This window comes from Halichoeres trimaculatus, unplaced genomic scaffold (genome assembly GCF_033239565.1).
Source record: "Halichoeres trimaculatus isolate MK-OKI-2021-1 unplaced genomic scaffold, fHalTri1.1 fHalTri1_scaffold_22, whole genome shotgun sequence".
Classification (NCBI taxonomy): domain Eukaryota; kingdom Metazoa; phylum Chordata; class Actinopteri; order Labriformes; family Labridae; genus Halichoeres; species Halichoeres trimaculatus.
Window position 1 is genome coordinate 23,656,191 of NW_027437200.1, and position 27,956 is coordinate 23,684,146.

Consider the following 27,956-nt stretch of genomic DNA (forward strand, 5'->3'; position numbering starts at 1 on the left):
AGCCCAGAAGAATTTTTTAATTTTCAATTTTAAAATAAAAAAATAAAACTAGTCACACATGTTTTTTCCAAGGGAACATGTCAACTCTGATGTCAACAGGTGCTTGTCTTAAGTTGCTGTTTACATTCTTTGTCAACTCTTTTGTTCTGAGTTAGTCCGTGTGTCTGTCAAGCTCTACATGATTTTTTTTTTATTTATGGTTGCTTTATTTTTTCCATTTAGTTCACTTTTCTTGTCTCTAGAGGAAGTTCTGTGCTATAACTGTTGTTAACATACCTGTAAAACTTGTGTTTTAGCTCTAATTCACTACAACTGTGTCTATTTATTTATAGTATTTATTGACTGTATTCACTGTGTTACTCGATTTGTAAAATTGTATCTGTATTCTGTATAACTCATTGTACTGTAATACCTGACCAGGGACAAGGACTGCAAATTAGCAGAAGCCAGACGTCTTATATATGTTCACATTTTCCCATTGTGGCAACTTGGTATGTATCGTCCCTGTCACATTAATACATGAAAAATAAATAAATAAAAACCTTTTGGAATGCAGACATATTCTATCGTCAACTATTGTTGTAAAAAAAAATAAAAGTATACAAAGCCAAAAAATATAATTCTGACAGCTGAACAAAATGATCAAATCCCAAAAAAGAGACGGACTTCCCATCACTATAACTCGCGTTCCCATGCCTTTTTTTTCAGTTGGTGACGTCACATGCCCGAAGCTCGTGCTGCACTGTATCAGGAGCTCGCGACCGGTGGCGAAAACTCTTCAACCCAAACACTGAGCTCCAACTGCGGGGGGATCCACGCAGTTTCCCGGGCTGCTCACCTCCCGGATGCGGTTAGGAACCGAGCCGGAGCGTTTTGAACCGCGAAACCTGTCCCAGGCGATAAAGTTGACGGTGTTTGGGTGAAGTTGTCCCGTGTTGTTGTGGTGGATGCCATCGACGACGCAACAGGAGGTGGAATAATGTTGCTGCTGCTGCTGTCTCTGCCCTGACCCAGCTCCATTTCCTCCACACAGACAGAGAAAAAGGAGAAAAAGGAGAAAAAGACGGATAAGAGGAGACATGGCTGAGGCACGGTCTGAGGAAGAGGAGGAAAACATGATGAGGGACACCCGGGAACAAGTGGTTCGACGACAGCCCAACAGCTCCGGAGGTAAAACCGCGAAAACACCGAAAAATCCGGTCGTTATCAAACCAGACCCACCTGTTATCGGTTAATAATCAGGATTTCTACCGGAAAAATGAGCTGTCACATCAAAAACAGGTCACAACGACACGGCAACGTCAAATATCTGATGATAGACACCAGCAAGATAGCATTAACACTGTTTAATCAGATATTGCAACTTTTGATTATTACACAACTCTTAGTAAAACATCATATAAAGAGTATTTGTAAAAAGTCATAAACTTAAATATTTTAGTCTGCAAAATATTAAAGTTTAAGGTAAAAATAAGAGTATATGTCAAGTATGATGTAAAAAAATAAAGTAGGATGTTTGCGTATACATCCCAAAATGTTATGCTAGTTCAGTTAAATGTTTTTGGATGAAATAGAGGAGTTGTTTTGCCATCTACTTGATCATTTTTACACTTTTTAAAGCGAAAGTGCAGGAAAACTATAGGTTACACCGTTTAAAATATGCAAACATGAAAACTTTCACTTATTTTTGGCACATTTAGCAAAACAAAGTTTCTCTTTTGTGATATTTTACATGTCAACAGTATGTTTCCCTCGTTAGTCTAAGTCGTGTTGCAGAATGTGTCTGTATCTTAACTCTTTTACACACACACACACACACACACACACACACACACACACACACACTCTGAAGAATGCTTGAACATCTGATAACACGTGAGAAATGGAGGCGAAACTAACTGTAGGAGTCTGGGTGTAGCCCGCTTGAACCCAGAGCCATAAATCTTGGATCAACACGCATGTCGCCATTTGGGTCAAAGTTTTCACATGCAGGCGTAAATCTGCAGACGCTCACAGAAACATTCCCAGCTGATTGTTGTGGTGCGGGCCTGTGCCAGGACTCAGTGCAGCGAGTTTAATCTGTGTCTGTATCACACCTTTACAGCTGCACAAGCTATAATTTAACACGACTCTGTCTTCGAGTAAGAGAAGTAGACGATGTCGTCACGTTAACCCTGTGGCTAAAACTGGGTGTGACTTTCAGGTGATTGTGACACCTTTCTGAAATGAAACTGAAGCACAGAAACAAAAACAACAGTCAGGTTTTAACTCCAGAGTCATTAACTTTGATCTTTGTGCTTCAGGATGTGATGGGAGTAAAGAGTTGGTTAACAGGGAAGTTGAGTGACAGGTGTTTTCAGCGGGCAGCTGATCAAACAGGGAAATGCTCTGAAATGACGGCTGTAAAAGCTGAACAGGGAAGACGAAGGCAGTTGGAGTCCTTCTCACTATCTAAAAATTAGCATACCGGGTTAGCGATGACTAGCTGGTTTTGTTGTTTGTAATGTTGAGCTTTGGCACACCTGAGGCAAGAAGAGGCTGATATTTAGTGAGCAAAGAAACAACTGAAATCACTGTTGTTTACACACTAAAAAACACAAAGCCAGGAGCTGGAGCTGGAGCTCTCTGTGGAAACAGCCTTTTTGTTAATGAAGCACTTTAAATAATGCGGGAAAAATGACTGTATCTTATAATAGAATAGAATAGAACTTTATTGTCATTGTAACAAGTACAACAAAATTGAAGTCACAGCAGCAATCAAGAAAACAAAATTAAGAAAGTGTATAGAAAGTGTAAAAAGCTCCATAAGAAAATAGATGCTGACAGCTTGTCCATCATTGTCCAGTCAGCCAGCCTCCACCTCCACAGGGTCCAGGACTGAGCTTCTTCAGCAGTCTGTTCAGTCGTCCATCTTATTGGAGATAGATCTTACGTTCCCAATAACGATGGATGGAAGGACAGGTCCATGTCGTCACTTCTTAGCTCACACCTGAGAACCAACACGTCGTCCTCACCTCCTTCTCCTCACCTTGTGGGTAAACATCTGGCCTAGCACCAGTTAGCATTGACATGCTACAGGCTGCTAACAGCTGAGTTCACATGTAAACAATGCAGCCATTGTTACATGTAGGATCTCCAGACAAACACAGGAGAAAAAGTAGTACAAATATCACTGAAGATAAAAACAGTTTGGTGTCCATGACCAACAAATGAGACACACAAAGTAATGATCCAAAAATACAAGAAACGGACAAAGAAGAGAGAGCTGCTGCAAAAGGCAGCCATAGCCAACAGGGCGGCGCCTAGCAAGTGAGACACAGCGCTGTTTGTAGTTTTGCAAAAAACATTTCGCCCTCTGCTGGAGAAAATTGGTAACATTTTTTCCAATCCATTTTATAAACAAAAACTAAAATTAGGGATGCATGGATATAAAATTTTTTTGCCAGTAGTGATATCCGATATTATTATTGCTGTTCTGGCCGATAACCGATATTTACTGATATCAATATTGGTAAAAAAAAAAAAAAAATCTGAGATGATCAAATTTTAATCATACTGAAAATCTTACAAAATGAACTTTCAGTATCTCTCTTTATTTTTAAATTTGTTTTCCTTGTCCGCTCTTCTTAGCTAGTTTTGGTGTTTACGTAGTCAGAGAAAACAATATTATTAAGGTCTTGAAAGATCGTTCAAGATGCTTTAAAAATGGCCGGCAGCTAATGAGTAAATATCAGACGATACCAATATTAATACCAACATATCATGCATCTCTAACTGAAATGAAGAATCTGAAAAAAAAGATTTTTTTTTTACAAAAAATCCTGATAGATATTGTATAACATTGTTTGTTCCAACCCTTAATATAAACAGCTACTTTTACAAATAATTGAAGATAGTTAAACTAAGTTGAGGATTAGTAACATCATGTTACCAGATAGTCGAAGAAATCGTTTCACCCCCTGCTGGAGAAAGTGATAACTAATCTCCAAACCATCTCATAAACAAAGACTGGAATATAGGGTTTAAATTTGGAACATTTTTTTTAACCAAAAATCAAAATGTAAAAAATTGTATAAAAAAAATTCCCGATACCTACATCAAACAATTTTTCCCCACCCCTACCACAAACTCTCAGAGGAAACTGGTCCTTTTCACCAAACAGTCCACCACTTTCACTCTAGGTTTGACTAATAGGAGTGAAGTCGAAACATCTAGAGCTCCCTCTAGTGGCTGGCTGCAGTATAGGTCTTTTTCCTCCTTAATGGAAACAGATGCTTAACAGACACAAGTTAAAATGCTTCAGACATCAGCGCCCAAGGAAGGTTTGGTTTCACTTTTATACGAGAGGTAGAGGTGAAGACGCGTCCTCCATCTTTGTATGGGTCAAAAAGACTTTCTTTGACATATTTGGGATTTCTGATTCGACACGTGTTTCAGATCATCTTCAGATCTGATGGGATATAACTGCACACACGCTGGGTGTGTCGAGGCCTTACTTTCTGCTAATGTCAGCTTTATTTCCTGCTTTCCAAACCAAAAAACACCGAGCTGGACCTGCTGGTGCTGTTCAGTCTCTAAACTTTGCTCCTCCAGGTAGGAAAAAGCCCAGGAGTTGTGCAAGCAGACTTGGATGTGGGAGCTTGTGTGTCTCAGAGCGCAGGTCAGCTGCTCGTTGTGTAACGGAGCCCCAGCATGTGATGGTGACGAGCTGAGCTCATCCACAATCTGCTGCTCGTCTAAATGTTTGCAGCTTCAGAAAACACTGAGAGGAGCTGCACAAACAGCTTGCAACATGGAGGGAGTGTTTTGGTGAGTTGTGTAAAAGTTCTTGGGTAGAAACCAGACTGCTGGTGACACACCTCCGGCCCAGCTCAGGGGGCTCGGTCTGGAGGAAGATGTGTTTGTGTGTTTGTGTGTTTGCGTGCAGAGCTCCACCTCCCTGGATCTGGAGACAATCTGTGGTTAATTTTTCTGGCATCTGCACTTTGCTGTTTCCACATGCTTTGTTTTCAAGCCCCTCTCTACAGTTAAGAAAGCAGCTTCATCAAATCACCACAACTCCCCATCCTCCAAGTCCAACCAAAGAAGCCCTGGACCAGTCCGAGTGTGAGGGGAACACTGGGAGCTGACATCACCCACTAATTGCTCGTTAGGAAATCAAAGCTTTCCAGGCGACTTCAGAAGAATGAGCCACAAATTGACCCACTTCTCTTTTCCACAGAGGCTCATCTGTGATTGTGACAGTCCACATTAGTCCCGTATTAGTGCCCGGCTTTAATTAAACACATTCCACCAGGGCCCCTGATGTGGCCAACATGGAGGACATGCCTGAAGCATCACTTTGTGTCCATTCTGTGCAGATTTTAAAACCACTTCCTGTTCATATGTGGAAGAAATTCTTAAATCTGTCTGTGAAGCTAGCTTGAAATTTTTGTGGGATCTGCACGAGACTTGCTGAGATGATTTCATCATCTCATAAGAATGACATGTTGAAGGAAGAGGGCCTCAACCAACAAGGACACCCCTAGCTTCACCCCCTTCAGGGCTGGCCAGACAGGACAGGTCCCCAAACTACCGACCCGTACCGTGCCACTTTTTGGGACCTTTTTTGGGACCCTTTTGGGGGACTCTTATTGGGACCCTTTTTGGGACCCTTTTTGGGACTCTTTTTGGGGACACTTTTTGGTGGAAAGAATAGTCACTTCCTGTCACTCCCAGCTGCTGTATTTCTCCTGGCGGCACACAGTCTCTGAAACAAAGCTTGATTGTTCTTTGTAACAAGAGCCAAATGCCGATAAAGAAGACAAATTGCTGGATGTCTTCATTGTTGATCTTTGTTCACTGTGTCACGTTTTTCTTCTTTGGTGGATTTATTATCGGGGTACACTCTGTCGCGCTGCTGTGGCGTCAAGGTATTATGCAGCTGACACGGCTTTCAGCATCTGGCTTACACGCCGCCTACCAAGAAGGACACGGTTGGTTGTGGACACACAAACAGGATCGGGGTTTACTGATCCGTACCGTACCAAACTGGACTGATCCGTACCGTACCAGATTGGACTGTTCCGTACCGTACCAAACTGGACTGATCCGTACCGGACTAAACTGGACTGATCCGTACCGGACCAAACTGGCCTGATCCGTACCGTACCAGATTGGACTGTTCCGTACCGTACCAAACTGGACTGATCCGTACCGGACTAAACTGGACTGATCCGTACCGGACTAAACTGGACTGATCCGTACCGTACCAGACTGGACGGATCCGTACCAGACCACCTGGTGGAAACAGGCTTTATAGAGACAAAGGCTGGAACAAGGGTTTTCTAAAACAGCAGGGAGAAAAATATGTAAACATCTAAAGCTACTTAGGGGTAGGGATGGGTACCTTCACATCTGAAACAATACGGTACCAATGTACCGTATCTGGCAATCAGTACCGGTACTCATCGGTACCAATTTTTTGCAATTTTTTGTGTTCGTTGTGTAGAAAATATTAGTATATTCTTTTTATATTAACATTTATTCTTCATTATTTAACCTTATCATACTGTGTTCATATCCAGCATGGAAAATCACCTACTCTTCCACTCCCTCATAGTCGCAATGATGCGTTCAGGGACCTAAAAATGGTACCTTTGATTTACATAATTCGATACTCTGTAGTTTTGACAGAATTTAGTCGGCACCTTTTAAAGTACCGAACTTAGTACCCATCCCTACTAAGGGGGCACCAAAGAGACAAAATAGAGACTAGAAAAAGTTGAATACCCCCTCTTTAATGAATTACTGTGGGTAAGACTTGAAAAAAAAGTCCTACCTTAGCGTATTATTAAGCTCAAAACAAAACAAAAACCATCCCTAAACTTATTGTTGACTCCGATAATAGCTGTCGTTACCATTTCCTGTCTGTCAACAGACCAATACACATTAACTCATCATCATTTTTGCTCCGTTTTGGTCTCCACCAACCTCTCAAATCTTAATGTTTTCCCCCTGAAAGCGTCTGAAACTTCAACAGTTCATCTTTGCAGGCTATAAACCCAAAACAATGAGCTTAGAGGTTTTAAGTGTCCCGTTGGTCCGGCTCCTCTGAGATAAACCAGAAACCCAGCTGATGACTCAGGCTCTGGAAAAATCTGCTGCGCTGGGCGTTTGCGTGTTGAGACGCACCTCCAGCTCAGAGCTCGGCCTCCCTGCTGCAACATGAACATCTGGAAGTGTTAAAGCTCCTGATGACTCCAGCAGAATACCACTACAGCCAATCACTGCCCCACTTCCTGGATCCTCTCTGCCAATCAGGAAGCAGGCCAGAGCAGACAGGGAGTCCAGTCATAGCTTCAGGGAGTCGAGGGGAGAGGAAAAGAAGAAGACAGCACAGAGGTTTGGGAGAGTCTTTAAAGTATCACAGAGGAAAAGACAGAGGAGCTTTGGTCTTTGTGGATTATTCAACACAACAGTCAACGTTTGGCTTCACTGGAGGCTCTGAGGAGCAGAGCTGAGCTGGTTTTCAGAGGAGAGGAGGTAGGAAATGGAAAAAATGCTCACACATGCAGAAAACTCACAGCCCAGGGCTACTTCAGAGAGAAACTTCTTTCTGCTTCCGTTTGTCTTTCTGTTTCCTTCAGCTTTGACCTGTGGACGGGGAGGTCAGGTGAGGACACGTAGGTCCTTACCCTCCTCCATTAGTGCGCTCTTTCTCCTCCTGTTTACACTGCTGAGCCCCACAGCTGTCAGTCAGTGGAGGAGGGGGAGTGAAGCGTCTGTAGGTGGAGCTGTTTCTGTGCGTCCTCTAAACTTTCACCTGACTTCCTGTTGTCTTCAAATCGAATATCTCTGACACAGGGTCACCACAAGCTCCAAGAAGCTGATCTATGTCTAGGTTGAAGGTTTGATTCCTTCATCATACACAGTTTGATCCATGAGCAACAGCCTGATAAGATGTAAACCTCTCTTAAACCAAACTGAGCATCAAAGAGCAGCCAGGTTGTCTCAGAACGACCAAAAACTGCAAAAGAAATGATAATAGACGACCAAAACTACAAATCGAAGTCTGACTCAAGCCTAAAACTTGGCGTTTAGTCCAGTCCGTTGGCTGCTCAGATGTTTTCTGTTCTGGTTCAGACTGCCAAACCCCTCTTAGATGGCTGTGGTGACAGTTCATTGCTTCAAATTGTCTTAACTAGCCAAAAACTACAAAAACATTTAATTAGCTAAAACTTAAGCCAAGACCTGGGGATAGACCCAAGTCTGTTGGACTGTTGAACTGATTCTTTATCAGGATGTGCTGACGACTCGTCTTAACAACCTCAGGACAATAAAAACCACGTAATTACCATATTTTCTGGACTATAAGTCACACTTTTTTCATAGTAAGGCTGGTCCTGTGTCTTATAGTCAGATGAGGTCTAACAGGCAACACTCAGACAAAGGGGAATGAGTGAGAGGAGCACAGAGAGAAAAGAAAGTGAAACTTAACTATGGTCACAGACACAAGGCGCTGTCGGAACAATATTTAAACCTCCTAATGTACAAATACTGATCAAAGTTAATGTGAAAAGTTCTCTCTGGAAATACTGGAAACAAAACAAGTCATTCTAAATAAATGTGACTCATAGTCCAGTGGGACTTGTAGTTTTTCCCTCTTCTAATGGGACTATAGGCCCATTTCTCCAACGTTGTTGCTGCCACTGCCTACATACTTCCATACGTCCTTTGCGTTGTCATTGCAGTTAACCAATACATCCACCAGAGGGGGTCAGCCCAGAGCCAAAAGTTGATGACAACGAAACTCACAAACATGACAACTGCAAAGGTGGAATTAATGATGTACCATTTGCATAAAAGACAAAAACAGAGGCAGCATTGTAGCAGGCAGTGGTCGGTGAGGCTGATAAATACATCGCAAAAGTTCTGCCATTGTTATTTCTTCTTCCTGTTTCACTAAAGCCTTGTAAAGGGTAGTGACAGCAACACTGCCCCCACGATTTCCTGGTACTGCTCTGTTTTGGCCTTTATACTCTAGGGGGGCTCATAGTCTGGAGAATACGGTAACTGTTGGCTGCTCAGTTTGATGAACCACTTTTAAAGCCAGGTTGTTGTGCAGTTACGTGGCTCCAGATCATCTCTAAACCACCAAACACCACTGAACAGCTCGTCATTAATATGTAGAAACAGACTGATTGAAGTCTGTTATTGCTCAGACACTTTCTGCTCCGGTCACGCCTGCAGGGTACGACTGTACGGTAGCCTAGCTAGCAGAACCAACTGAAACTGAAACACTGAGTTGAAGAAACTCAACTTGATCGACCCCAATCATCACCACACAACAGAAGAAAACTTGGGACCACCTGTACCTGGGGGTGGAACTGAAGTTAGACTCATGTTGGGTGCTCTGACAGTCTCTGCTCTGGTTGTGACTGTTAAACCACTTTCAAGCCGGATGGTTGTGTTGTCACATGGCTTTGAAATCATCTCATGTGATCTCAGAAGTGCCTAAAAACACGCTGCTCAGACGCTCCCTGCTCGTCCGGAGCTGTTTTCAGGCTCTAAGACTTTCATGGTTTCTTCTGTTTTTGTCTTCCCAGGTCGTCCTGACAGACGTAAGCCGGAGCACCGTCACAGGTAACTCACTCTGCTCCACTTACCTCCTCTTTGTCTCAGCTGGCGCTCCAACAAAGACCGTTTCTGTTGCTCAGAGAACTCGTGCGTGTAATGCGACCCACATGAAGGGAGAAAGTTAAAGCCAGAGAGGCTCGTTTGATGTTCAGGTGACTCATAAAACTTTCAGCTCTTTGAGGAGCTTCAGAAGAAATCAGAGAGAGCGTCAGGAACATTCCTGCTCTTTGGGACTACTTTCTGCAGGATCTACTTTCCTCCCCTTTGGTCTCTGGGTCTGACACACTCCTGAAAGTATTTGGGCTTTAGGCCGGTTGGCATGGCAGCTAGCTGGGGAAGTCACAGGGTTTAAAGAGTGTGTGTGTGTGTGTGTGTGTGTTTATGAGAAAAACAGAGTCCTGGTTTGAGTGTGTTTCATTGTAGAAGACACAGAGCTGATTGGGAAAGTCCTTAACGCGTAAACAAACAACAGACGGGGCAGAAAAGGAGCTCCAGGATCACAGTGATGTCATTTTAGAGGCTGAAGTTAGCTCAGAGGAGAGCGTAGCTTAGCTTTCTTCATACTTACACTTACAGCAGTCACACACTTCCTGAATGGTGTCACTGGTCAAGAGGAGAAACAGTTTAAAGACAATGAAACTTCATCAGAAAGAGGGTCGAGTTTATAATGTATCTCTGGTCCAACGTTTTGGAATAAACAGGAAAAGTAGAAAAAGTTTTTCCACCACTGAGAGCAAAGTTTGGAGTGTGTGTTTGGGGCAGTGTCAGGGGTGAGTCATGTGTGTGTGTTCATGGTTAGCAGCTCTGTGGCACAAAGAGAGTCAGTTAGAGACAAAGAGAGTCAGGGAAACAGACTTGAAGAAAAGACGGGGAGAGAAAGAGATCCTGAAAGACGTCTGACCTCCTTCTGTCGTCTGGGTGAGTCTGGCTCTGTTGATCCCTAACCTGCCTGGCAGTCGCTGCTTCTGTTTGGCTCAGTCTCTGGTTATGCTGCAGCTGTTAAATACCTCTGAATGATTTCCACAGGATGTTCAGACAGGTGAAGTTTCCTGCTTTGGGGTTTTTCCGAAAGTCTCTCCCTTTCTCTGGAAATTTGACAAAAAGTTTTACCTGTAAATGCTTTTCTCTGAGGACCCTCAGTGGCGTCAGTCAAACCAAAGAACGAGTAACTGTAACAAAGTGTGTACTTCCTTTGGGCAGAGATCAACTTGAGACTGTTTTGTCCTTAAACTTGACATGTGAGTGTAAAAAGAAGCAGAAATTTGGCGATCAATGACTCAGATCCTGTTTGCGTGTCCAAACTTTTCCAACAGCAGCAAGAAATCGACTTGGTTTAGAGACTAGAAATGTTTTTGTCATTTCATGTGTGCCCTGGAAATCCTCTGTGAAATACATATCAACACATAGGTTAACAGTTAATCATTGACTATCAGCATAACTGTTTAAGTTTAAGATTGAAAATGTTATTTTCCTTTAAATCTCATCTTCTTTAGTGTCATTTTTGTAAGCTAGCTCATCTTTTGGAAGATATCGTGAAGAGCCGTTTGGGAGCCGAAAGAGTCATCTCTTTCTGAGCTGAGCTAAAAGGTCCAATCACTAAAAGATCCTAAATTCTCATCCAAAAGATGTGAAATTTCATGGTGAGCCATTTCAGATCCAAAAGAGTTATCTCCTTCTAAGCTAAGCCAAAAAATCCGATCACTAAAAAGAACCTGAACTCCCATCATTAAGATGTGACATATCATGTTGAGCTGTTTCAGAGCTGAAAGAGTCGACTCTTCTTGAGCTGAGCCAAATGATCCGATCTCTAAAAAGAACTACATTTCCCATCATTAAGACGTGAATTATCATGGAGAGCCGTTTGAAATGTGAAATATCTGGGTGAGCCATTTTGGAGCCAAAAGAGTTGTCGCCTTCTAAGCTAAACCAAAAGATATGATCACTAAAAAGAGTGACAGTTACCATCATTAAGATGAAAAATATCATGGTGAGCTGTTTCGGAGCTGAAAGAGTCGACTCTTCTTGATCTGAGCCAAAAGATCCGATCACTAAAAAGAACTGAATTTCCCATCATTAAGATCTGAAGTATCATTGAGAGACGTTTGGGAGCTAAAAGAGTTGTCTCTTTCTGAGCCAAACTAAAAGAACTGATCATTAAAAGAGCCTAAATTAAAAAGAGCCTAAATTTCTATCATGAAGATGTATGATATCACGGAGAGCCATTTGGGAGCTGAAAGAGTCTGATCATTTTGAGCTGACCCAAAAGATGTGATCTCTAAAAAGAACCGTAGTTCCCATCGTTAAGATGTAAGATATCACGAAGATCGGTTAGGGTGCCAAAAGAGTCAGATCTTCTTGAGCTAAGCCAAAAGATCTGGTCACTAAAAAGATCCGTAATTCCCATAATCAAAATAAAAAATGCTGAGGTTGTTTACTTGATAAAGGAGGAGTTTCTAGATCCTGTTGTTGCGTGGTGAAAGAGGACGCAAAAAACTTGAGCGAATAAGATTGTTTGACCTGTGATAAGCTGAAGTAATCCACAGGAAGTTGTTGATATCATGTGTTGGGGTTAATTGAGTGATCTCTACGACATATAGCGCTGAGTCATCTGCGTATAAAGATATCTGTGATGAAGTTCATTTAACTCCCATGTTCACTTTTGTTGTTTTTGAAACTGAATTAGTAAATTAATATTTTCCTCACTGTTAAATGAGTCTCGTGGAGGTTTTAGCCTACAGTCCAGCAGCTTTAAGGGAAAACTGAGCTCAGTCTGAGAGCTTTACAGGAGCCTGAAGAAGGCGAGGAGCAGCCAGCAGAGGTGAAATAATGTGACTCATGTTTTCCCTTCTCCTCTTATCCCTACGTTTTCTCTCTCTGCAGTCAGGGGCCTCTGTCGTCCATCAGAGCAGCCATCAAGAGAAGTGAGTGACCACCTTTGACCTCCTCATTTCAAGTGTGTGTCTGAATAATCTGGTTATGATGGGCTAAACACAAACAAAGAGACGTGGGGATTTCTTAAACAGAGCTTTAGTGAAGTCTGAGGTTCGTTTGAAGCGTGGCCTGGAAAAAGCGTCTGTTTAAGCCGGAAAATCTGCGTTTTGACCTCGTTTTGGAGCAATAAAATCCAACTCCCAACACTGGACTGTCCCTGCTCACCACACGCTTTAACCACTTCCTCTTCTGCTCCTGTAAAACTTTGAAGATTATATTTTTTTCTGTAGTTTGTAGTTTGCAATTTCCCAACGATATCAAACGTAACAACCGTCTGATTAACGTCAGGATTCTGTTTTTGTTTTCACTGAAGCTGAGTTGAACTCAAAGCTCGTTTTTCCTGCATGCCTTTGTGATTACCGACGCTGGAGGGACTGAAAACACTCCTTTTTTACTAACAGATGTGTTTCATCTGGTATTTCTGTTAAACTCTGCTCTCTGTCTCAGCCTCCAACAGGTCCACGTCTCTGTCCGAGTCGTCCAGAGACAGAGAGCGGGACAGGGACAGGGAGCGGAGGTAAGACCCTGCTGAGTTTACACACTTCAGTGTTTGTGCTGCGTTTGACAAAACGTGTGGAGTCAGGGATAATAAAGGACACATTTTCAGTCAACAGACGAACAGGGACCAGGTTTGTTTACTGTAAATCAACGTCATCAAAGGATTTTTAGTGGAAACATTCCAGTTTTTGTGTCAGCACACTGAAGTGTTCTGTTAATTTACAGCAAAGTAATTTTTGTTGTGATGGTGTTTTGTAACTGTGAATGAGGAGGGAACCCAGTGGATATGACACCGTGCTGCACGTTGAGATGTTAGACTCTGGAGCTGTCTGTGCTCTAATTAAAATATTATCCTGAGAGTGGGAGTTTACAGTGAGAAAGAATAAAACTTCATTACGCTTCATTTTAAATTTGAACAACCAAGCAAAGCCCATCAACACATCCAAAAACATTAAACACGCTGTAAACTATTGGATACATGGTCCATGCCATGTGGAGCACAGACAGCCAGTACATGCCACATTGAGCAAAGATAGCTGGTATATGCCACGTCAAGCACAGACAGCTAATACATGCCATGTGGAGCACAGATGGCCAGTAGGTGCAATGTGGCACACAGACAGCTGATATGTCACGTGGAGTGGTACATGCCACGTGGAGCACAGACAGCTGGTATAAGCCATATGTATTACAGATATCCGGTATGTGCCAATTGGAGCAAAGACAGCTGGTACATGCCACTTACAGCTTAGACAGCCAGTATATGCCATGTTGAGCACAGACAGCCCGTACATGCCACGTGAAACACAGATAGCAGAAACATGCCATGTGGCAAACAGACAGCTGATATGTCATGTGGAGCAAAGACAGCTAATACGTGCCACTAAGAGCTTAGACAGCCGGTAAATAACATGTACAGTGCAGACAGCCTGTACATGCCACGTGGAACACAGATAGCGGATACATGCCATGATGTACACAGACGGTTGATATGTCACGTGGAGTGGTACATGCCATGTGGAGCAAAGACAGCTGGTATAAGCCAAATGTTTCACAGATAGCCAGTATGTGCCATGTACAGCAAAGACAGCTGGTACATGACACTTACAGCTTAGACAGCCAGTACATGCCACATAAAGCACAGATAGTGGATACATTCAATGTGGCGCACAGACAGCTGATATGTCAAGTGGAGTGGTACATGCCATGTGGAGCAAAGACAGCGGCTATATGCCATGTGAAGCACAGGACGCCTGTACCCCCTGTACAACATCTGTGCAGCAGGAAACACAACAGGAATTTTGCTGTTATTTGTTTACAGTGTGGACATACTTGTGTAGTTTGAATAATTAAAATCAACAGCTGAAGTTGTGTGTTTCACTGAGAGGAGATGATGGTGTATGGAGCAGGAAACTGGTTGAAAAAGGTTTGAGATCAGATCAAGGAAAAGGCTGCTCACTTTCTGTACAGCTCTCCCTGTGGAAACTTTCATCTGTCGTGTTTTTTCTTTAAAAGTGGAAAATCCTCTCCAGCTGTTTTGAAAACATGCCCCGTGTGTGTCCGTACATGTGTTCCTCTGTCACTGACTTCCTGTTGTCCCGCCCTGTTGCCAGGCGACCAGAGATCACCATCCTGTCAGCGGAGCCGCTGGCCTCTACATCCTGGTTCCCCGGAGCGTCAGGAGGATTCCCGCCTCCTCCTCCTCCTGCTGCACAGATCTGGGGACCCACCATCCCTCCAGCCCTACAGGTGAGAGTCTTTAGGTAGACGCCATTTTATTCGCCAAAGCAGCAGGAAATCAACGTTTCACCTCCTGCGTCTCTGCTCCTTCTGCTCCTCAGCCTCCTCCGTCCTACGAGGAGGTGATCAGGGAGAAGACGCAGGAGCAGGTTCTCCTTCCTTCACCCTCCTCCAGCACCTCCTCCTTATCCCGTCCAGTTTCTTCAACAACCATTGCCACGCAGACTGACCCTGGATCCGTCCCCGATCACCAGGACCTGCAGGGTCAGACTCCGGTCTTTGTGAGTCTTCACTCTGAAGCTCGTTCTGTTTGTTGATGATGTCATAAATGTGTTTGTGCAGCGAGGAGACCGGTGAGACCTCCCCGGCCGCGCCTCCCCTACGCTTCAAAACCACCCAACGCCGATGACATCACCTCCACAGGCAGCCAATCCACGTGCGCCTCCCTCGAGCGTCCGAACCAGACAGCGATCGCCGTCGCGTCCACTCAGTGCTGCGACCTCCTCCCCGAGCTCTGCTCACCTTTGACCTCAAACTCCAGCGCCCAGATCGACCAATGGGATCACTCCTTTGCTGCTCTTGACGTGGCGGTTCCTCCCGCTCCTTCCTCTGAGCGCCCCAGGCCCCGCCCACGCACCCGGCTCAGTGCTCCTCCAATCAGCAACGAGGTGAAAGTCCAGACGCTGGTGAAGCTGCGCGAGGACGGGTTAGCCACGCTAGCTGCTCGCTCGGGCGCCAAGCAGGAGGTGAGTCAGGGGAAGTACCTCCAGGAGCTGCTCGAGGCCTTCAGCGCCGACGACTGGGGCTTCCCCGAGCGCCGCCGCAGCAGCAGCAGCGGGAACAGCCAATCAGAGAGCGAGGAGGGAGAGGAGGAAGAGGAGGACATGGCGACGCTGAAGGCGAGGATCCAGGCCTTCGAGCAGCAGCAGCAGCAGGTCGCTGAGGGGAGCTGTGGGGACGCCGACAAAGACTGTACCGCCAAGAAACCTGAACCTCGACCCCGCCCTCGTCTGCAACCCACCAAGTCTGCCCCCCCAACTGTCGCCCCCAAACCCAAAACCTTCTCACAAGCCCCCAAACCTTCCACCAAAGTGTTCTGGGAGGACCCTGTCCCAGACTCATGTAGCTCCGAGTCATCGAAAACAACTGAGACCCCCTCAAAAGATCCCGAACCTAAAACTGCTGAACCTGGTCCAGCTTTGGTCCCCCAGCCCCCCAAAAACACTGAAAAACCTCTAATCACCCCCAAACCCCAGGCTGTAGCAGAGTCTGGAACCCCTGTCCCTGCTCCGAGACCCCCTCCCCCCAAACTCACCCCCTCAGACCAACAGGCCAAACCCCCTCCCAGACCCCCAGTGGCTCCCAGGGCCAGCCTCGGTGCACTGAGCCAGGACAAGGGACCCACGGCCGGGCACACCACTCCGAGTCTGCCCCCCAGACCCTGCAGTGGAGGAGTGACGGAGACAGGAAGTGAGGAGACGCAGGAGGTTACCAACCAATCCGGTGAGTCATTACGGGCGTAGACACTGACCCCTGCAGGCTGGAAGACCCAACTACAACACACGCTGGGTTTGATTTACACCTCTGATCAGAGGAGTTTCAGCTCCAGGGTCAAAAAAACAAGTAAACAACAGTTTTAGAAAGAATGTAAAGTTTTAGTAAGTCAATAAAGTTTTATATTTGTCTTCAACTTTTAAACTGACACGCCAGAAACTCCCGGGCTCACGCTTAGATCGTGTTTTCGCTGGTTCCTTAGTCGCCTTCCACGGTAAAAATGACGTCTTTTGTCTGACAGGTTTATTAATGTACGAGTCATTTCATTTCAACATTTAACTGAAGATTATAAAAGTGAAAACAGAAAACCAAATGTTATCACTCGTCCTTGAGAGAGGACTCACTGCTGAAAATTGGTGATTTTGTTGTTAACAGTTTTAGGACAAATTTGGTGAAAAAAGGTAAACTCTTGGACCTTTGACCTGACACACAGAATTCTAGAACATTGAGATTTAAAAAGGGGAGTTCTAGAATTCTGCCTGGAGATGAGATTCTAGAATTCTGACGCAGAAGTTAGAAGTTAGAATCCTGCTGTGTGAGTCAGCGCGTCACCGTGTGTGTGTGTGTGTGAAAGATGATATGAATGAGAAATGTTGATGCTGACACTTCAAACACTGTGTTTACCCTGAAACCTCTCAGTGTGACCCAGTTTCATCCTAAACAAAGAGCAAACAACCTCGTCACGCTGATGGAGGTCAGAGGAAACCAGACGAGCTGAAGTTTCTTCCTGAAGTTCAGTTTCTGACTCAGCGTCTGTTTTTCTGTCGTCGCTCAGGAAGGACGGTGAGCAGCCGTCCTGGTATCCCCACCAAACCAGCCGCGCTGACCTCACTGCGGAGATCCAGTGGTAAGAGAGACCGTGTGTGTGTGTGTGTGTGTGTGTGTGTGTGTATGTGTGTGTGTGTGTGTGTGTGTGTGTGTGTGTGTGTGTGTGTGTGTGTGTGTGTGTGTGTGTGTGTGTGTTTAGGAACACTGGCTCAACACAGCTCTGACACAATGGAGTGTTTGAGAGCTCAGAGACACAAATCTCTGCTCGCTCATTATGCTGCAGAAATATGCAAACATGAGTAGAGATTTATTTCATGCACTGTGTGTGTGTGTGTGTTTGTGCAGTGTTTGTAAGTGTGTTTAATGCAGAAAGGGGGCAGGGCTTACTTTCTTCAATCTGAACCTTGTGAAAGAAAAATGCTGCGATTGTGTGAGAGGAGAAAAAAGACTTCACTGTTGTTGACGCTGCCTCAGTTTGATGTGTGTGTACTGTACGAGTGTGTGTGTGTTCGTGTGTGTGTGTGTTTCATCCAAGCCATGTGATGTGTCAACCTGTCAGTCACATTACGCTGCTAGCTTAGCATTTTTATCCTCAGAGTCAGAGAAGAGCTGAAGGAGAAACTGTGACACCACCATCACTGCTTACCTTGACTTTGTTCTTACCTGTATTACCCACATCACACCACTCACCCAAAACAAGAGGGCGCTATCCAAGTAGGTCATCAGGTCAGCAGCCCTGCTTCTGTTACATCAGAGGGAGGTCACGAAATTCCTCCAGGAATCAAAACTGTGACATGAAGTGTGTTTTACAGCGTGTTGTCACCACTGAAGAGAGCACTAAGTTCTGCATCATTTCCAGGGACTTTAGCCCCAATTTTTGTCGCCTAAGGGGGAAGTTTGTCATGTTTTATCTGATAAAGAGAACTTTACCATGTGTTTTTGCTCTATAGGGCACATCAGCATGTGTTTTAGCTCTTGGGATGGCACTTTAGCATGTGTTTTAGCTCTCTAGAGTGCACTTTAGCATGTGTTTTAGCTCTCTAGACAGCACTTTAGCATGTGTTTTAACTCTAGAGTGCACTTTAGCATGTGTTTTAGCTCTCTAGACAGCACTTTAGCGCGTGTTTTAGCTAATAGAACTTTACTGTAGCATGTGTTTTAGCTCTAGAGGGCACTTTAGCATGTGTTTTAGCTCTCTAGACAGCACTTTAGCATGTGTTTATGCTCTCTAGACAGCACTTTAGCATGTGTTGTAGCTCTCTAGACAGCACTTTAGCATGTGTTTTAACTCTAGAGTGCACTGTAGCATGTGTTTTAGCGCTTGGGATGGCACTTTAGCATGTGTTTTAGCTCTCTAGACAGCACTTTAGCATGTGTTTTAGCTCTCTAGACAGCACTTTAGCATGTGTTTTAGCTCTTGGGATGGCACTTTAGCGCGTGTTTTAGCCATATCAGGCACTTAAGTGTGGTTTAGCTTTCTGGACAGCACTTTAGCATGTGTTTTAGCTAACAGAACCGTACTGTAGCATGTGTTTTAGCTCTAGAGGGCACTTTAGCATGTTTTTTAGCTCTTTCGACAGCACTTTAGCATGTGTTTTAGCCCTTGGGACTGCAGTTTAGTCTGTGTATTAGCTCTATAGGGCACTAAGCAGGTGTTTTAGCTTTGGGGACAGCACTTAAGCATTTGTTTTAGCTCTTGAGAGAACACTTAAGCAGGTGTTTCAGCTATTAGGATGGCACATTGGTGCTCCAAGAGTGCACTGGCTAACATTAGGGCACTTTAGCATTGTTTAACTCTTTTGAGGGCAGATTAGCGTACATTTTGGCCCCTAAGAGGACGCTAAAGCACATTTTCGTTTCTAAAAGGGCATTTTAATGTGCTTTTTAGCCCTTCAGAGGGTCTCCAAGAGAGCCCTTTAGCCAGTCTTTCAACAACTGGGCCGTTTTTTGCACTTCTACTTCTACTTGCACTTCACTTCCACTTTGGTTGCTTTCCCTGTGTTTGTGTTTAAAGAGGGGGTATTATGCTTTTTTAAGTCTTTTTTTGTCCCTCTGGTGACCTGATAGTATCTTTACATAATTTACAGCCGTAAATAAATCCCTGTTTTTTCTCTCTGTGTTTCAGAAAACTCTTTCTCAGCCTGAAACATTTTGTTTTAGCTGCTGTCGCTTTAAGACACACCCCCCCTTTATTCTGATTGGGCAGCTGTTCAACATCTGAACATGAATAGGTTTGAAAACCTGCACATGCTCAGTCTGAGGTTTGATGATCCATGTTTAGAGAAAGGACAGCAGGATACCCCTCTTTAAACTTGTATTTTCAGGCGTTTTTGCCTTGGTTGATGGAGCGACAGCTGACTCAGTAATGACAGGGAGTTACCGCCCACTCAGTGAACCTGAAATGTTAAAAATGTTGGTTTTGGCCTCAGACTGAGGGATCAGCTGCGTACAGTGAAGGTTTGGGGATTCTGCACCAACAGTTTGGCCGTGTCAGCTTCCTGAAGACGTCGATTTCTGGAGCCTTGTTTTGAAAACGTGAGATGAGTAATGACCCATGTGTCCTCTTCCCCTCCAGCTCCAAATCTGGCCCCAAAACCCACAACCGGAGCCTCGCCAGCGCCTCCTGATCCAGCCCCACCCAAACCCACAGCTGCACCAGCCATCGCCCCAAAACCTCAGGGACCAGCTCCCAGCACCAGACCTCAGACCACAGCTCCGAGTCCAGCTCTGAGGAAAGGCTCCCTGACCCAGACCAAACCAGAGGGTCCCCCCCTCACTGTGAGCCCCGGCTCCTCAGACCCTCCTCTGCCCCCAAGGTAAGACCTGAGAGGATCTTTGGTAAAAACTCTCACCATGAAAAAAAAAAGTCACATGACCTGTCCTTGTCTGTTCCCAGGCCTTCAGGTGTCAAGCTCCTCCCACTCCGTCCTCCACCAATCAAATCCATCCCTGGTCGACCTCCTCCTCCCTCCGTCAACTCTCAGCTGGCTCCGCCCTCATCCAGAAATAGCCCCGCTTCCTCCGTCTCTACACCCAGCCAATCATCCTCCTCGTCCCCACCTGAGTCCTCCGTATCGACCAATCAGATTCAAAAGGTCTCCAAGAGAGGACCGCCCCTTCCTCCTCGCCCCAAACCAGGACACCCGCTCTACAACAGCTACATGGTACACACACACACACACACACACACACACACACACACACACACACACACACACACACACACACACACACACACACACACACACACACACACACTGAGCACTAACGTGTTTCTCCTCAGAAACAGGAAGTCCTCATCGTCCTGGACGACGCGGCGCCTCCTGAGCCTCCATCAGGAGGAGGGAGGAGTCAGAGCGACGTCACGCCGATCATCAGCCAATCACAGTGTCTCCTGGACCTGGACGACCAACCAGAGCCTCTCCCAGATAAGGACAGCCAATCAAAGCCTGCGCTGGAGGAGCTCGGCCAATCAGACTCACAGGTGTGTAAACCTCCTGTTTAGAGCTCGCTCTCGTCACTTCCTGTCTGTGACACGTGACGAGTCTTTCTTCCTCCTCCAGTCCATCATCCCCGTGGAGCCGTCTGAGCAGAAAGAGCAGCCGCACCCTCCCCCCGTCAGGTCAGAAACGCCTCAAACGCCACGTTTAAAGAAATGACGACATGACCCTGATGTTTTATCCTCTCTGTGATGTCACAGCGGGCCTCGCTGCGTCGCTTTGTTCGACTACGAAGGAGAAGAGGAAGACGAGCTCACCTTCTCCCAGGGTGATGTCATCGCTCTCCTGGAGCTGATTGGACAGGAATGGGGGCGGGGCCAGATCCACGGGCGAACTGGAATTTTCCCGCTGAGCTTCACCGAGGTCATCGAGCCGCCGCAGAGAGAGGAAACGACCAAAGAGACGCCGGCGAAAGAGACGACTGTGGAGAGAAAAGGTTTTTAACGATCCCCAGAGTTTGTTTTATGGTTTTCACTTTTTTCTTTTACACAAATCTGCTCCTAAATCCATGAAAATCTGTTTTTTCCTGATCCCACATTTTCCTCTTTTACTGAAAAATTTTTCACTTTTTTATTCCAACAGATCTGATTCTTTTCTTCCGTTAATTTCCTTTTGTCCCCACAAAGATTTGTGTTTTCCCCCAAATGTTGTTTCTTTAAAGCAGACAAATCCACAACAGAAATCTTTAACATTTTCTATCTTCTTCTTCCCTTTTCGATATATACTAATTTTCCTTTCCTGTCCCAAGATTGTTTTTTTTTAAGAAACAAATTCACTTTTCCCCCCCCCACAAAAATTTGAGACTTGTTTTAAAAATTAGCAAATTAGAATCTAAAAAATCTTCTTCCTGTTTCTCAAAAAAGCAGCTTTTCCCACATATTTGGAAAGATTAACGGCTGTTTTCTTGTTTTTACAGAGGAAGTGACCTCAGAGAAATCCCACTCAGAGGTGAGTGTGTGTTAATGTGCTGGTTAAATGTGTGTGTGTTGGTGTGTTTTCATGTGTTTCAGTGTGTGTGTGTGTGTGTGTGTGTGTGTGTGTGTGTGTGTGTGTGTGTGTGTGTGTTCAGGTCTCAGAGTGGGCTGTGGCTCTCTTCGACTTCCCCGGTCAGACTGCAGAGGACCTGTCCTTCCACAAGGGGGCGCTGATCCAGGTGATGGAGCACGTTGATGCTGAGTGGAGGAGAGGACGGGTGGAGGGGAGGGAGGGGCTTTACCCTGCTGCCTTCACACAGAGCTGCCAGGGTAACACACACACACACACACACACACACACACACACACACACATACATACACACACACACACACACACACACACACACACACACACACACACACACACATTCAGAGTATAATTATGTTCAAAAAGTTTTCTCACTGACTTCTCCTCTCTGTTCCAGCTCAGCCAATCACAGCCCAGCAGTCAGCTCAAAGGGGCGTGGCCAAGTTTGACTTCACCGCAGAGAGTGAGGATGAGCTCACAGTGAAGGTGTGTGTGTGTGTGTGTGTTAAATGTGACTTCCTGTTGAAGAGGTGAGTCATGTTTCCCTCCGTTTCCCTCCTGCAGGTCGGTGACATCATCACTCAGGTGGAGGCCGTGGATGAGCAGTGGATTCTGGGAGTTGCAGGCGGGAAGCGAGGGATCGTGCCTAAGAACTACATTTCCCTCCTCTGACGGAGACAGACACGTGACTGTGTCTTTAAGAGAGCGCCGTGCACACCTGGACGAGCACACCTGGACGGGTCCAGTGTTTCAGAGACTCCGTGAAAAAACCTCCTGGAGCTTTTTAAAGACGTATTTTTAGGAACTCTTTGCTGCCTGATGAGTGACAGAAACTGATCCTGTCCTGATTCAGACCCTCTTTGTTCCTCTGAACCACTTTGACCTGGACCGGCTCGGTCTGGGTTAGTTCTGACCCGCCTGTGAGCGGTCTCTGAGCTGGAGCTCTGGAGCTCCTGCAGCCTTTAGGAAGTTTCGAACCATAAGCTGTTTTTTTCTGTTTCTTTGTTTTTCCCGCCTCACACAGCCAGCTTTGGACTTCAGGATCCGTACCACAGGTCACCAGCAGAGGGCGCTCAGAGTGTGCTCCACACCTGGATCAGCTGATGTGAATCAGAGATTGTTTGGATGTGAACAGATGTCTCACTTTGACTGAAAACTGAAACAGACGAGCTGAGATCACTGAGACGTGTCAGGTCGTTTCTGATTGGCTGTTAACCGTGAGGAGCGCGGTCCACTACGAGACGGAAACGAACGCTGCTCTGCTCGTCTCAGTGACCGTAGAACCGTTAAAATAGATGCTGCCACAGGAAGCAAAACCTCTACAATGCTCTGAGTTAGCCCACAGCTCATTTTGTTAGCTTACAGCAGTGTTAGCATCTTGTGCGAACATTTCAAGTGAAAATACGACTGATGGACGCCCCCTGCTGGTCACAGAAAGACATGATCAGCCCCGTCTTTGGGTCTATGCTTGTTTTCCACAAACCTGCAGCTATCTCTTTATTCTTCTTCCTTTGCTGTTCAACACCGTTAGAAAACAGTTTTGGATGCACTACTGCCACCCTCTGGTGGGAGTACTGTATTACACCCAGTTTTTTTTGTTTTTTATTTTAGTTTTATTCTTGGGCTTTTTGTGCCTTTGCTTGGAGAGAACAGGACAATGGACAGAGAAGGAACCAGGCCGTCCGTTTGAAGGCTAACCGCTAGCTAAGCTAAACTAAACTGGTTCCCACATGTGACGGTGTGTTTTCATTCGCTAGGAGGGGGAAACATGGAGGTTTTCAGCTGTGGAGCTTTCACCAGGTGTGAACGAGAAGCTGACATTAAGTTTTTTTTTTTTTTGATAAACATATTTTCACCGACGTTTAAAGAACGCTCACTTTGGAAAGGAAACTAGGACGTAGGAATCTGTCACGATGCTTTTTGAACACTGTGGGCACCTGTAGCTTTTTTTTATGCGAGTTTATTTCTGTTTCACACTTTTGTTGATAAAAATTCATTGAGAAAGAGTTTGTTTAGAAATGTTTTACATTCCTATAAATCTAAAGAGCATCGAGTCATTTTTGCGCGGGGAACATCAGGAGGATTTTTGGAGTCGTTTCTCGGAGCTCGGCTCAAAGTGAAACTGAAACTTCTCACAACAAAAACAAAGAAGCTGTTTCACTCTCATGTTCATGTTTTCTGAGGTCAAACAGTATTTTTCACCACGATTCACTTTTAAGGTTAAAAACATTTCATCTGTAGATTTTAAAAGTTATTTCATGAGTTTTTATTTTGTAAGTCATCTTTAAACAGCATCTCACACTACACGACTGAACTGACTCTAACACTAATCTGTGTTTGAAGGAGAAACAGGAAATGCTTTTAAGAGAGATTTTATATTTAACCAGACATTCCCACTTTTTAATAAACTTTAAGCTGTTTCTGAAAACACTGATCACTCGTTTTTTGTGCCAAAGAAAACAGAAAAAAATCACACAGCAGGTTTAACGTGACGCCACTGCGTCCGTTTTTATTTTCACAGTTGATTTTTCTCAGAGTTTCACGTTTCCTGATCCTGACAAACATACGTTTCATTTTAACACACGTCACATTACACGTCATCGTTAAAACATGTCTACAACATGTTTCCAAAACACTGTTTGTTCCCAAACCTCCCTCCACGTCAACACCGGGCCACGTTTCAGGAAAAACAGCCCAGGTTGTTTCTAAATTTCTTATTTTACTACTGCACGGATTTAAAGAAGTCTAAAATGAGGCATGATGTGAAATGATGACACACACACACACACACACACACACACACACACACACACACACACACACACACACTGACACTGCATCGGATAAACACACAAAGGGCCTCAAACCAGCGTCCACACACTGGGTCACGTCACTGAGGAGCTGGATTGTCTTTAAAATACAATACGATAAGTTGGGAAGTAAAAAGGTACGGAAGCCCAAATCTGCCAGTAACTAAAATTAAATAAAAAAGTCATAATTGTGAAACAAATAATCAAAACTGTGATATAAAAAGGCATAACTACTATCTTGAAATTACGACTTTGTATCTCACAATTTTGATATTTTTTTTAAATTATTTTGAGTTTTTTTAACAGGGCTTCCATAAAAAAATCAAGACAAAATCAGAATTAAATTAGGGAAAAGATCAATCAGTCACCTAATTAAACAACATGACTTTTAGAATAGAGGTATAAGGAAAGGTATAAAAACACTGCAAAAAAAATGAAATCCTATCAAGTGTTTTTCTCTTATTTTCAGTAGAAAATGATTTTTTAGACTTAAACTAGCCAAATTCACCTGACTTATCCAGAAAAAATGTCTTGTTTCAAGTTATTTAACGACAAAAATGAGGTCTGAATTGCTCAAAAAGAAAAAAAAAATCTGCCAATGGAACAAAAGCAACTTTTCTTGTAATTTTTCCTTCTTCCATTGGCAGATTTTTTTTTTACTTGCTTCAAACTTATTTTGTCTTCAAATAACTTGAGACAATACATTTTTGTGGCTAGTTTTAAGTCTAAAAAGACATTTTCTACTGAAAATAAGACAAAAACACTTGATAAGATTTCTATTTTTTTGCAGTGAATACCTCGATTTGTGGTCCCAAAAACATTTACGCAACACTGACTAAAAATGTCAGAATAAAAAAAAAAAAAAAAAAAAAAAAAGCTTCGCCATGTATTAAAAATTAATGTTACGAGTTGGTCCAAACATAGGGAAGATTATTAGCGCCACTAAAAATAAAATAAAAAAAAAAAAAAAGTCAGAATAGTAGTGACAAAAAAATTTGGACCTTGTTTATTTTTTATTTTTTTAACCTGTTGTCGTAATCCTCTTTCCTCTGTTTCAGAAAGTGCTTCATAAACAGAAAAATATCCAAAAAAATCACCACTAACACAAAAAAAGGTTAAAAAAAAAAAAAAAAGAAATTATAATAATGAAATTAATAATACTAATTAAGGATGGAGATCTCAGTGGTTGGTTGACCCAGGTGTGGCCGCTGCGCTAACGTCACGCTAACAGAAGGCTCCTTTCGGTTTGGTTTAAAGCAAAGAGAAAAGAATTAAGACCACTGGGTTCAGAGCAGGCATAGAAGGTCAGAGGTCGAGCCACTGGGTGAAGAGTTTGGCTTTCGTTTGGACGGCGAGGTGAATGTGAAGAACTGGACCTGGTGGGATGACTTGATATGCTAATGATACTCTGATGTTACCACGGTAACTACATCGAAGACTTTACGATGATGCTTTTCTTATCTGACCCTAATCAAGTGTCAAGCTAGCTATAAACAACGTCTTTCCAAGTATGGTGCGCTGTCTACAGTCCAATCAGCAACTAAGGAAGTGACCATGAGAAGTTAAAATAGAACGGCTAAATTTCTCCATCTACACGTCTGCAGAAACATGATTTGTTGATTAAATCTCCGAGAAAAGAGCTTATTCATCTGTTTCTGGTGAGTCTCAGCTTCACTGTAAGTGGGAAGTTACACAGAGGCTTTAAGTCATTAAGGTACACAACCCTTCACATTTTTTGACATGTTTTGGAATCATACAGTCGTAAGTTTGCAGAAATATCACGTCCCAATCATCTGATTCTGGTGAGTCTCAGCTTCACTGTCAACAGTAAGTTACACAGAAGCTTCACTCTGCCTTACTAAAGGAAGTCAGGCTCAAAAATTATAGACTTTCTCATATTTTCTTTGGATCAAAGAGTTTAAAGTTTGCTTTGTTGTGAAGATGTCTGGTATAATTGAGTGGTGAGTCTCAGCTTCACTGTAAATAGTAAGTTAAAGGCTTTACTCTGGCTTACTTTCACAGCTAACAGCAAACAGTGCTGAACTTTTTTTGACATCTTAGAGTCAAAGGGTTTCGTGTTTGTTTAGAAATGATGTCTGAATCACTTGATTCTGCTGAGTCTTAGCTTCACTGTAAGAAAACAGTTACACAGCGGCTTTACTCTGGATTACTGAAGGAAATCAGGCTAAAAAATTATAGACTTTCTCACTTTTTCTTTGGATCAAAGAGTTTAAAGTTTGCTTTGCTGTTATGATGTCTGGTATAATTGAGTGGGGAGTCTTAGCTTCACTGTTAATAGAAGCTTTACTCTGGCTTACTTTCGAGCTAACAAGAAACAGTACTGAACTTCTTTTGACTTCTCAGAGTCAAAGGGTTTCACGTTTGTTTAGAAATTTCATGTGATTCTGCTGAGTCTCAGCTTCGCTGTAAGTAATAAATTACACAGCAGCTTCACTTGTATCTACTTCAGTGTTTCAGGACATTTGTTCCTTCAAACCCAGCTGTAATTTTGAAAGGTTTTTGGGGCTGAATTTGTCTCACATCTCCTCCAAACATCCCAAACTCTTCACCAGCGGCTCAGGCCAAAGGTCAAGGCCATGGAAAGGTCGTGCTAAGTTCAAAGGTCAAGGTAAGGTCATGAACACTTCATTAGGTCAATGCATCAAAACAAAGACGTCTGACACTTTTCAAGTATTAAAAAAATGAGCACTTCTCCCTCATGCACACACACTGAACACACACACACACACTGGAGCTCATGTTTCCCATCATTCAAAGTTTTAAATTAAACACTAAAGTTGTGAAATCACACACACTCACTCGCCTCTTTCTCACTTATTTACACACACACACACCTTTCTTAAAGTGATTATAACCAGTCACATCAACAGACAACAGGATGATATGATGGAGTGACACATGACCATATATGGAAAGAGATCATTTCCTCTGCTACCAAATCGATCAGGAACTCGACTCGTCATCCTTTAAAAACCTCCATTCGTGATTTTTGCTGCTTTTCTCGAGGTGAAACAACAAAATGTTTGAATGTCAGCGTGGAAAATCTTTTTGTCATTTGGTCATGAAAATGTTTCTTGTGTTGACACATCTCGTCTACGATGAGATTGTTTTTCTTTGAAGTTTTTTTTTCTGCTACTGTTTCCCTACGTCACGACTGGCTCACACAGACAAACACCAACACACAGAGATATTTACAGTATGTACAGCGTGTTTTCTCCTCCGTCAAACTGCAGGCAGGAGGCGGGGCTTATTGGACTGGACACGCCCCCTTTGACTCAGTCATACTGCATGACGAAACCTGGAAAGGTCGTTGAGATTGTTTCTAAAAGGTGAGGTTTGGAAGTTTCTCAGGTTTTCTGAGTTACAGTACAAAGTCTGGGAAACGGGGACGGAAGGAAAACTGGGTTCAAGTCCACAAGCTCATTGTTCTGAGGGGTTTTGTCATTGTCACA

At 43.9% G+C, this 27,956-nt stretch overlaps 1 protein-coding gene across 1 annotated transcript; it reads left to right on the top strand.

Moving 5' to 3' along the window:
• Nucleotides 1-721: 721 nt before the first annotated feature.
• On the top strand, nucleotides 722-24,082 carry LOC141784244 (uncharacterized). The gene is made up of 17 exons (XM_074662016.1): nucleotides 722-1,170; nucleotides 9,588-9,624; nucleotides 12,499-12,539; nucleotides 13,057-13,126; nucleotides 14,721-14,856; nucleotides 14,949-15,111; nucleotides 15,190-16,350; nucleotides 17,177-17,248; nucleotides 19,745-19,985; nucleotides 20,066-20,333; nucleotides 20,453-20,653; nucleotides 20,733-20,791; nucleotides 20,870-21,105; nucleotides 21,586-21,617; nucleotides 21,739-21,913; nucleotides 22,071-22,159; nucleotides 22,238-24,082. The coding sequence occupies exons 1-17, from the start codon at nucleotides 1,080-1,082 to the stop codon at nucleotides 22,343-22,345; spliced, it is 3,180 nt and encodes a 1,059-aa protein (XP_074518117.1). The 5' UTR covers nucleotides 722-1,079; the 3' UTR covers nucleotides 22,346-24,082.
• Nucleotides 24,083-27,956: the final 3,874 nt, after the last annotated feature.

What these genes read in the sequence shown, in the direction of transcription:
- LOC141784244 (XM_074662016.1), top strand. Translation starts at nt 1,080, where the DNA reads ATGGCTGAGGCACGGTCTGAGGAAGAGGAGGAAAACATGATGAGGGAC. An exon ending in CTCACTGCGGAGATCCAGTG is followed by an intron (nt 17,249 to 19,744) that starts GTAAGAGAGACC and finishes CTTCCCCTCCAG; the next exon opens with CTCCAAATCTGGCCCCAAAA. An exon ending in AGGATGAGCTCACAGTGAAG is followed by an intron (nt 22,160 to 22,237) that starts GTGTGTGTGTGT and finishes TCCCTCCTGCAG; the next exon opens with GTCGGTGACATCATCACTCA.